Source organism: Stylophora pistillata, chromosome 7 (genome assembly GCF_964205215.1).
Source record: "Stylophora pistillata chromosome 7, jaStyPist1.2, whole genome shotgun sequence".
NCBI classification, from domain to species: Eukaryota; Metazoa; Cnidaria; class Anthozoa; order Scleractinia; family Pocilloporidae; genus Stylophora; species Stylophora pistillata.
Genome location: NC_142525.1, coordinates 8667943 through 8678622, shown reverse-complemented (window position 1 = coordinate 8678622; position 10680 = coordinate 8667943). Strand labels below are relative to the sequence as shown.

General features: G+C 38.6%; 1 protein-coding gene across 5 annotated transcripts; it reads right to left on the bottom strand.

The window, feature by feature from the left end:
• Positions 1–1522: 1522 nt before the first annotated feature.
• LOC111338007 (uncharacterized) lies at positions 1523–9711 on the bottom strand. Of its 5 annotated transcripts, none has more exons than XM_088729064.1 (3): positions 9693–9711; positions 3732–3825; positions 1523–3429 (listed from the first exon to the last, which is right to left on the bottom strand). In XM_088729064.1, the coding sequence occupies exons 2-3, from the start codon at positions 3805–3807 to the stop codon at positions 2408–2410; spliced, it is 1098 nt and encodes a 365-aa protein (XP_088585190.1). In that variant the 5' UTR covers positions 3808–3825; positions 9693–9711; the 3' UTR covers positions 1523–2407. The 5 variants fall into 5 exon arrangements, with proteins under 5 accessions (XP_088585190.1, XP_088585189.1, XP_022800152.2 ...); XM_088729063.1 differs by lacking the exon at positions 9693–9711 and adding an exon at positions 7203–7221; XM_022944417.2 differs by lacking the exon at positions 9693–9711 and adding an exon at positions 6890–7187.
• Positions 9712–10680: the final 969 nt, after the last annotated feature.

Genomic DNA, 10680 nt, shown 5'->3' with positions numbered 1-10680 from the left:
CTGCAGCCCTATTCAGAATTGAACATCGACCAAAATTCATAGTTATTTATTCTCACAATTGCCCGACTTGTATCTCGATCCCGCTTTTACTTGTTTCACTGTTTTGTTTTGTTTTGTTTTGTTTTTATTTTTGGTTTTACAAAATGGTCAAAAGGTACAAGCAACATTTTGGGAGGGAGGGGAACTTGCGAATTTAGAGATAAATTACAAGATCTCTGTTCGTTATGTTGCGAGGAGCGCTATCGAACAGCTAGGAAAGGGGAGGCCTAATTTTGACACTCGAAATACTTTACAAAAAAGAGTTCACGACATTTCTCGCAGTTTATGGTCGCTACGTGATTGGATTTGTAATTCCAAGATCTCTCATAGGTGAATCATTTAACTTTTGGTTGGCGCGAAGTAGAGATCTGGAATTGCTAGAAACGCCAGAAAAACATTTCTCGCTCCCGGCTGATATGCAACAGTCTTTATATCTGTGGTCTGTGGCAAAATTAAATTCCATCCGTCGAGTAAGTCCTGCATCCCAAGTCATGCCAAAAAACAATTTTCTTCTTGACAGTAGGTTCGAAGGTGAGTCAAACTCCGCTAATGAACCATCTTTTAGTACCATATCATGACACTGAAGAAAGAGCATAGAGCAAGCTAGATTAGTCCTGTCTCCACTTTCGCATACGTTCTTTAAGTTTAAGCACATAAATTTGTTAACTTTGCAAAAAATGCATCAGTAAACTTCCATCACAAAATGACGTCGGAAACGAAACTCGCATACACACTACTTTTTAACTAGCCACTCTTACTGAAAAAAAAAATCAAAGAATAAATCAGTTGATGGTTTGTGTCAAAGAAGCGAGAGATCGATAGAGAGGATTGTCGTGACGTTGTACTGGCGCTTTGATGGAACAACAAGGTCAGCCAGAACAAAGGTCATCTATGAACCAAGCGATGATTTAGAAGGACAACAAGCTCCGCTCAGATCGTAGAAAACCATCAGTTCCATCATTACCAGCATTCCTTTCCAGGAGTACGCGCGCCTGGAAGATCATAGTGCACAATCAAACCAAAAAAAATATTTGAGTCTCCATGCATCGGAGCGCGGAACCCAAATTAAAGGCGACCTTCGGGTTCCGAGCTGCGATGCTCTACCGACTGAACCACAGCTAGAGACTCTAAGGTGAGCAAGGTCCACTACGAAGTTCATATGGATAAACATTATTTTGTTCTTGTTTTTTGTACCGATAGCAGGTAACTGCAATGTTCTAGAATGATGTTTCTTCCACCCAATGCCTCACTAAATCAATGATCGACAAATATCTCGAAACCTAGAGCACTCGCTGGGTTGGTGTTGCATTTCTTATTGCTGTTTTTTTTTTTTTTCGCTATCTTGGTTATTCGGAAATCTGAGTCAAAATTTTTATGACCTTCTGCTTAGACGCGCAACGTTAATGAGCCAGAAAAGACTACAATAACAAAAGCCACATGCAGCTTCCACTATAAAACGAATACATTGAGACATCAAACTTCGTAAAAAATGTCCTTATAATTGAGAGAGCCCCCAACTAACATGAGAATGAAGATTGTCTTTCAAAAAATGAAAAAAAGGTATTTTGCAAGTCTTAATCTCCATTTTGACGGCCACAACTACTAAGGCGACTAATAAACTCTGCTTTTAACTGTTTTTTCCCCCTTTTTCAGTCGATCTATCAAATGAATATATAAATTTATGAATTTTTTCCCAAAAAAAAACTCAATTCAGATATGAACAGTCATATTTCCCCTAAAAATCAACAGATAACGTAAAAATGAAGTTTCAGGCATATCTTTTGAAGCACACAGAAAACACTCCCAATACGCTAATTCTTACACGAGCAAATGTAAAGACTGCATCAGATCTCTTTTTAAAATAATGTGCTATTTCGATTTTCCAGAAGTCAAGGGCATCAGGTTTGCACCGTCATATCGACTTAGGAAAGTCTTAAAACAGTCTAAAAACAATTAACTTACAGAAGTTTAAAGAAGGATAGATTAATTAAAGTATATTCCCGACGCTAAACACCCAAAAAGGAGTCGAACGCAAGTTTTGAGACTACCTTGAGAAGGTTATCAAGATTCTCCGTCACCTTTTCTGTAAGTGTTCTCTTTGAGAAGTTTATTCAACTCTCAGTTTGCATTACTTTTTGTCCAATACTCTCATCTCGTTTGAAGACTACAATATACGCAGTGTGCGATCAAAATAGTACTAATTAAGCTTTTCGCTTTTTTTTCCTGACTCGTATAGTGTGAAAGCAGTAGTATTCAATAATTGGTTAGAAAGATCTCGCCCTAAGTTAGCCTTCTACAGTAAATTGAACTAATTCAAACTATCCTTGTTAGCTCTAGTTTCATACGGGAACTTAACTAAGCGGGAGCCTTATGGCATCACTTTTCGAATATTGTTCAAAATCTTGGCCATGTTTAATTTTTGACCAGCGACGACCTGATGCCCTCTCCGCCATTTGCACTCCCTGGTGTCGTAGTAGTTATCTAGAACGTTCATGGACCATGGTATATTTGCTTTGCGCAGTTCCTTGACAAAGAAAAGGGCAAATTTGATGACTTCCGCTTCTTTTAAGCTTCCTTTTATGTTATCGTGAGGCATCCACGCACCAAGATACGTCCGCATACCGGTTTTGTTTGTGAATTCCACTGCGTCGCTAATTGCTTTTTTGACATTTTCTCGGCCCCCAAATTTACCGGTACCGTCTCCGCTCCAGTACTTCTGCGAACCAGGCGTTTTGATCGGCCCTGACGCATAAAGATGCCATTCAGCCATCATGTATGGATCACGTTCATAAATTTCTGGGTCGATTTTATCTAAGCCCTTGGCAGTTTTTACGGGGGACGCCAGAATTAATATCCGCTTAGCGTTCTTGCCACCAAGAGCACGGATCTCTTTTGTCACATTTTTAGTCCACTCGTTGTACTTGTCGGTGTTTCTGCGGAGACTGTTCTTACAACTTTTTTCTATTTTCACCTTCTCAGTTTCTCCCTCTGAACAAGTGTCTATTCCCAGCTCGGTAAAGAGATTAAAACTCAGTCTATAGTCCTTGTCTTTTAACTGCCGTGCCACCGCTATCCACCAAGATACATAGGCGTCTTGGGCCTTCTTGGTTGCGTAGGCCTCTGCCCGATGGTGAATCCACGAGATGATTGGAATCACATTGTATTTCAGACAACTGTCGACAACGGTTGTCAGAGAGTCAAGAAACCCTTTGGATGAATACAGTTCCGCGTCGCATCGAATTCGTAAGTTACTAAACCCTTTCTCGCGGATGTCTTTGATGTTTTTCTCAGAGAACTTTTCCATAGGTTTCCTCGCCCTACTCTTAAACCAGTTTGTGGAAAATCCTGCACCAATCTGGCTTTGATACTCTTCGGGCGAAATTGGCTCATCTGCAAAATAATTTTCATGGAACATTACAATTAAATGGAAAATGCTCAATTTTCTGTCTGGAATTTATTACTTTTAATCTGCGTATCAGTCCGTTTTAGTGCATGCTCGAAGATGCCCACATTATTATTATTTTTTAAGAAACTACCCCTATTTTTCCTCTTCTCTCAGAGGTAGCCCCTAATATTTTAACACGAGCCAAATTATGGAAAATGCAAACGAACTGAATCTAATATTATTCTTTTTCAAATCAAAATCAGTTTAGCCTTATGAAAAAAACTGGCAACATCGTTTAAAGACCCACCTTGTCCACTAACTACGGCCACCATAAACAGCAGGAAAAACAGTGGAAGGAAACTCATGATCAGGAATCGGGGCATCTTTTGTTTAATGAGTTCCTGTTGATCGGTAAAAACAAAGCAATTAGAGGCAATTAAATGGATCAGTAGTGGCTTAAGTACTTCTCGAGCAAGGAGGAAAGTGATATATGAATCTTTTAAATACTGCATCTTTTCAAAGAACATTTCTTTTTCCCAAGGCGAGTCGAACACAACACAACGTCATTTTCAAATAAGCAAAAACAGGGGCCCGCTCACATGGTTAATAGACACATTTGGAGGAGATTTTGTCAGCAAGGTTTGGCTCTCTAGATATGGGTTTATTTTTTAGAAATACAATTTACTTTAGCGAAAGGGACTTCACTCCGAGGCCTTCCCGACCGAGGCGTGCTAACGTCAATTTTATTTTTCGTTGATTTTATTGGACTCGCGCAACGGATCTCGGCTAAAAGAAGGAACTTCACTTGGACTACTTTCTTTGTTGCAAACGCGTTTCGTTCAGACTACTTAAAGAACTACTTACCGAGAACACCTTCGAGACGTGGAAAGGAATGACAAGGACACATCGAAACCAGTCGCTAAGCATTTTAATTTACCTAATCATTCTAAGCAACATGTGGCAATCTGCGGTCTTTCCTTACACTTAGGTAGCACGGAAAGCCGTAAAAATCTTGAACAAAAGCTCATCTTTCAAATCGGTAGTCTAAATCCCACAGGGATCAACGAACGCTTTTCATTCCACTAATTTATTCTTGTTTTTCTCGTTGCCATGTTCCCACCAATAACGTAGCTCCATTTTCTGCCTTTAAAAGCACACACAACCTACAATTTCTCTGTTCGCTCCGACGAAGGGCTAACGCTCGAAACGTCAGCTTTTATAATCGTTACGGTGGCCAATTTACCATTTCAACTTTGTTAACATATCCAAATTATATACTTACAGCTCTGCTGCAAAACTACAGGGAGTCACACTGATGACAGTTTTTGCTTTGTTCTGACCACCAAATAATGCCAATGACTTGTGAAATCACCAAAAGACAACTCTCTAAAATTTGTCTAAGTTTCTGCTTAGCTGAAAGTAGAGCCACGATATAGGCGATCAATAACAGTTCTTTAAATTGTCAATCTAACCAAAGGGGTTTCCTATGGAAATCAGAATACATGGAGGGAACGGGAAATATCTCACGTTCATTTCAAAGTGATAAATTCCTTCGCTTTAACGAAGGGCTAACGCTCGATACGTCTGCATTAGAAGCTCTTTACAGTGACCAATTTACATTTTCAACTCATTTGAGAGAACTAACTTATTTTGTAATACCCCCAACTGGCACAGCATCTCCGGGTTTCTCTAGAAACTTCAGTTGCCCCCGTTATTGACAATAGATAATTCGCAATACAAAATACAAGAATGCGTCATCTACCAGAGTCATTTAGGAGGATTTTTCGCTTTAATAACTACAACGTGATGTCTGTAGTGAACATACAAGAAAAAGTGTACTTCAGCATGCAAATTTGGGCTCGAAACTGCTCAAAATACGTCACAGTCTTAGGCGAGCAAGTGTATCCAGGATATCAGAATGGAGTGGACATCCTATTCGTAAATGTTGTCTTGGTGAAGAAACAAAGGTGTTATCTCACCATTTCCCTTTTTAATCAAAGAAGATAAAAGCAGACATAGAGCCGAATATTTTCAAGTCCAGACTAAATGAGATTTCTTTCGTATCCCATTATTTTGATTTTCCCTAACTTGTTAGGCAGTATTGAGCTCCAATCTTGAGATAGTCTTGACCATAGATGCCTTTATATCTGCTTTCTTTGATTCAAAGGATGTTTGCTCAAGATGCGTCCACAGTTATGCCGCACAATTACAGGGCGTTCTTCTTTTGTGGATATTTCTGCTGTCTAGTATCCTCATTTTTTCTCTGAGATTCCATGTGTTTTGTCCTTAGCATTGTTTCGAGCGAATGACGTCAATGCCGACCGAAATAACCACAATACCTTTCTGAGGAGGTACCTTTAGTTCCTGCTCACCCGAGTGTAGAGCCAAGATATAGGGGAACAATTCAATTACTTTATCTAATAAATCTGGCTAGGATGGTTCATTTGTGAAGGTAATTAAAGAGAAAAATCTTATACTTATCACTATTTATCAATTTATCGGCAGACAATAAGATTTGCGATAGAATTGATGTAACTTATAAAAGACAGAACTTAGTCATTTAGCGTTAGGGGTTATTTCGTTATAAAACTTCAATGTGATGTCTATGATAAACAAAAAAAAAACACAAGGTGTATTTGAGCATACCTAATTGGCTCACTAAATATGTTAAATAAAATCGAACTTTACTGAAGAGCGCAAGTTGTTCTTGGCTAAACTATATTCGGAGAACCAGAATGGACTTGACATGGTATTTATCGTAGTTATTCGTCTGATTGAGTTGCTTACAAACTTCAGCCTGTGAAATATTTTGTTTTAGATTTTTTATTTGATTTCGAATTCAATGGCTTTGTAAACAACCCTTTGAATGACCACACGACTATAAGAAGGTACTGGAAAAACGTTAAATACCTTATGAGAGCGATCGAGTTACATCACCGGGAGGGTATGTGAAAAAGAGATGACAAAAAATTAAACAAAACAAATCAGTTTTAAATGTGAATGTATTAGTTTTCCATATGGAGAGAATTTCCATCTGAACCAAACAACTCCTATTCAAGCGCATAAGGTACGACCGCAACAGGTCGGTTGCTACACGGAAATGAATATAGCTCTTCTATCGAATGCTGAAGGTTCCTGAACTGTTTGGTGCCGAATTTCAAACAAATCATAAACAATACACAATCAGCAATTTTCAGCATTTGCATTGCAGAATCTGATCCCCCTGTTGTCTAATAAGTGTCGCTACCTCAGCATCTCACCCAGGGACTAAAAAATTATCAAACGGACAGGAATTATACCAAGTTAATGATTTACCTCTATTCCATTTCTATAAACGCAGGTGAACCGATCAAATAAAGCTATATGTTCAAGTACAGACTAAATGAAATTTCTTTCGTCTCACGTCTTCTTGATTTTCTTTTCTTTGTTTTGCATGCTTGACATAAAAATAAATTCAACACTTACAGGAACCTTTCTTTCATTGCCAAGAAGATTTCCCATGATGTTTCTCGGCGTTAGCTTGAAGAAATCAAGTCGACGAGGTAGTTTTGACCATAGATGCTCTTATCTCTGCTTTCTCTGATTCAAACACGTCTCGTACAAAAATTTTCTACAGCTTCGCCACACGATTACAAGGCGTCGTTCTGCATGGAAACATCTGTTGTCGATCTCCTAGATTCTTTCTCTCAGATTCCATGCATTTTTTCCTTTCAAACTTCTGCCAGAACAATACCAATGGTGCCCGAAATAACCACAATATCTTTTTGTCCGAACCTACCTTTAGTTTCTGCTCAGCAGTCCTTTGATTAACATATTCACTTTATGTTTTAGCTTATGTAATACGAGACACAAGCTTTCTAATACGAATGCTTCAATCCGATAACCAACGCTTCTCGATAGCATGGGAACGAGTAATGTAGGGACTGGAAACGATCAGAAGTCTGAGGGGAAAATGTTTGTTACTAAAAATGGCAGACCGACTGTTACATACTGCACCGCAGTTGAGAAAGTTTGCCGACTGCCCTTATTCTTCCTCTCAGATAACATACATTCTTTCCCTGGGGAACTTCCGCCGTAACAATGCCAATAATGCCCGAAATAATCACAATACCTTTTTGTTAGAAACTACCTTAGTTTGTGCTCAACTGGGTGTAGAACTAAGGTACAGGCGAACAATTAAAAATATGGGCATACATTACCTAATCAGCGCTTTTTTTTTTTTCTGATCCTAATAAATGATTAATGGTAGCTAGTAAACCTCCCCCTTCAGCTTAGCTCTTAAGTTAGGGCCCTTCGTAGTTACCGTCTTTAATTTATATGAGTGTATGGCAGATTGTGATTCTAATTGTACCATGTTGTAGAGTTGAAATAAAGTTGTTTATATTTTTTTCACGGTTGAACTCACAGTTATCATAGCTTTTCAATACATTGTTTGACAAGAAAATTCGCGAAAGAATTGATGTAGCTTAAAAAAGACAAGGCTGAGATAATTAACCTTGGGCGGTGTTTCGTAATAACAACTTGAACGTGATGTCCCTGATAAACAAACAAAAAAAACAAACAAAAAAAAGACACACGAAACAAAATTGGCCCCTTTACTACTCAAAATTTAACAAATGAAGAGGTCTTGATTATGCTGTGTACTGTTGTAAAGCACACAGGAAGCGGATAGAGCCTGAAAGAAGGGTAGGGGAAAATACGAGACGTAGTCGAGAGTTTTCCCTACTTCATGAGTGCTCTAACCGCTTCCTCCGTGCTTTACAACAGAACAGAGCCAGTCAAGGCTTCTTTACTGTTGTATGATAAAGAATCCGTCAAATTCCCTACATATTTCTTCCTATTTTTAAAACAAATTTTATTTTCAAGACGAACAAATTTGTCGTTAGCATATTTTCTACGCGAATTCTTAACTCAAGCTAAAATATGCCAATCAGAATCCTTGCTAGAATGGTTCAAATAATCTATTGGTTGACTAAATAGAACTTAGGCAGTGCATTTCGTTTTCTCTTTGCTAATATTCGCCTCTATCACTTTATAATTACTTTCGTTAATTACGGTGCTTGTCATGTTTACAACTTTCATTTGGTTCTACTGTTGCTCAGTTGCTGGCTTCCTTGTTCCGAAATATCACTTTCTACTCTCGTGTAGCTAGTGCTCCTACAGGTTGTTCTGTATCAGTTGAAGCCAAGAGCTCGTTTTCATAATCCTTTTGGAGGTCATGTAAGACCAAATGGTCAATTAAAGAAAAAAGCCAGAGAGAAGTCTGGGAAATGATCCGACCTTGTACAAAGTGGCTGATGGCGTGACAGGTCTCGCTCTGTGTTTTGTACTCAGACAAATCACTCTCTTTCAACCAATGAGAGCGCGCGTTATAACCGAACTTTATCGTAGATGTATTTAATATCAAGTCATATCAGAAGTGCAGGTTCTTCTTGACTATACTTTATCACTGAACGTTTTATATTCTCTTGACTATATCTTGAACGCCAGAATGGACTTGACATGGTATTGCTGGTAGTTACTGTTCTGACTGAATTGCTCACAACTTTCAGCCGATAAAACTTCTTTTTCTGGCTTTTACTTTGGTTTCGAATTCGATGGGTTTGTGGAGGGGGGCATTGAGAACTCACAATGAGGACAAGTAGCAAGAAGCGCGTGAAGACACAAGAGAGCAAAGCGCTATTGGCTTTTCAAAAGCCAATATTCGTTGAGAGGATGGCGAAGTTACCTGGGCATGAACAGGTCTAAGAAAGGGAAAAACGAAACTCGATTGATTAAAAGTTTTTGAACCCATTGCATTTGCAGTGAAATCACAACTTTTATTCCGGTAGCTATTCACCTGTGTTACTAGAACTGTGCTGTCATTTAAATGCAATTATGTATTAATTTGGAGAAGCTTTGTCAGGACTGACACTTAATTCTACCAAAAAAAAAAGCATTCTGGAATGTGCATTTCTTCGACGGCCATGTTTGCAAAGGTTTAATTTCTGGTGTTCTACCAAAAGCAAGACTGAAATATGTTGTTAAGGGTGAGCAATGAGAACACGGCGAATGACTTCAAATAATTAGCATGTGGTAGACAAAGATTTTCGTCGTACTTTGCATCTGAAAGGAATAGGCTATATGCAAGATACGCAAGGCAGCTGTTTTATGTATCAGACATTTTGTTAGAGATAAAAAATTGAGTGCCTTGTTTTCCGTCAAGCGCTAGCTTTTGGGTCCTTCAACGATTTTCAACGGTTTCGTTAAGTTTGTAAACGAACCTTACCTGCCTTTTCCTCCCACAAAAAGAATGAATCCTTCGCCGTAAACGAGGATTTCATTATAACTTCCTTGCACACTATAACTGAATGCAGTACCAAGGCTTTACTCGTCACGGCTTGAACGCATCCAGAAGCATATAGTGAATGCAGTCAAACTAGGCATACCCCAGATATTGGCGCAGTCAGTCACATCTTTGGTTGGGAAATAAAGAGCGTAGCCTGTTTGAAAAAATAAGTATAAACTAGAAAGAGTAGCAAAGCATTATTTTATTGTCGTCCTGTTTGTTATCCATCCAAGGTTTCTGTTTAAGCTTACACAATTGGAGCCTATATTGGCAGATTAAGGTTGAGGGTGCATAGGGTATGGAACCCTCCTTTTCATTATTCGTAGGATAAATTTTCACTGCTTTCATCCTTAAATGCAGCTTGCTTTTTACCCTTCTTATCCTGGAGGGGATTCAACTCGTGTTTTTAAACTTTGCCTTTTGATGATGTGTTCTTTGTAAGTCAAGCATTGCTTAGTAGCTCCAATCATCAAACGCTATTCAATATAGAAAGGTACTGCTAAATCGAATTAACTTACTCTTCTCTGGGTGACCGCAAACAGAGCCAGTGAAAGTGGCTGCGAGAAATAAGTAAACAAGCACGTGCAGAGAAATTATAACTTTCCTTTCCATCGCAATGCTTAAGATGTCTAGCGTATGAAACACATTTGACATTGATTAAAACACATTATACATGCATGACCTAGCTATAAAAAAATCACAAAAATAACAGGAATATTTAGGGGTGAAATTGGTTATCATCTTTCAATTAAATTCACCAAGCTGGGACGAGAACACACTTCTTGAGAACTAGTCGCGTTAATGCTCCGAAAGCTCGAAAACTCCAGTTTCAAATCACGTCTTTATGTATTCATGTTGCACGCAATTTTATCGCACTATCAAGATTTCTTCTATCTATCTGCTTTGTTACCTTTTTTGGCGGCCGGTT

Excerpts from the sequence above, each read along its gene's own strand:
- LOC111338007 (XM_088729061.1), bottom strand. The coding sequence starts at position 3,951 with ATGTTCTTTGAAAAGATGCAGTATTTAAAAGATTCATATATCACTTTC. Across the intron at positions 3,430-3,731 it reads GGCCGTAGTTAGTGGACAAG|ATGAGCCAATTTCGCCCGAA; the intron begins GTGGGTCTTTAA and ends ATTATTTTGCAG.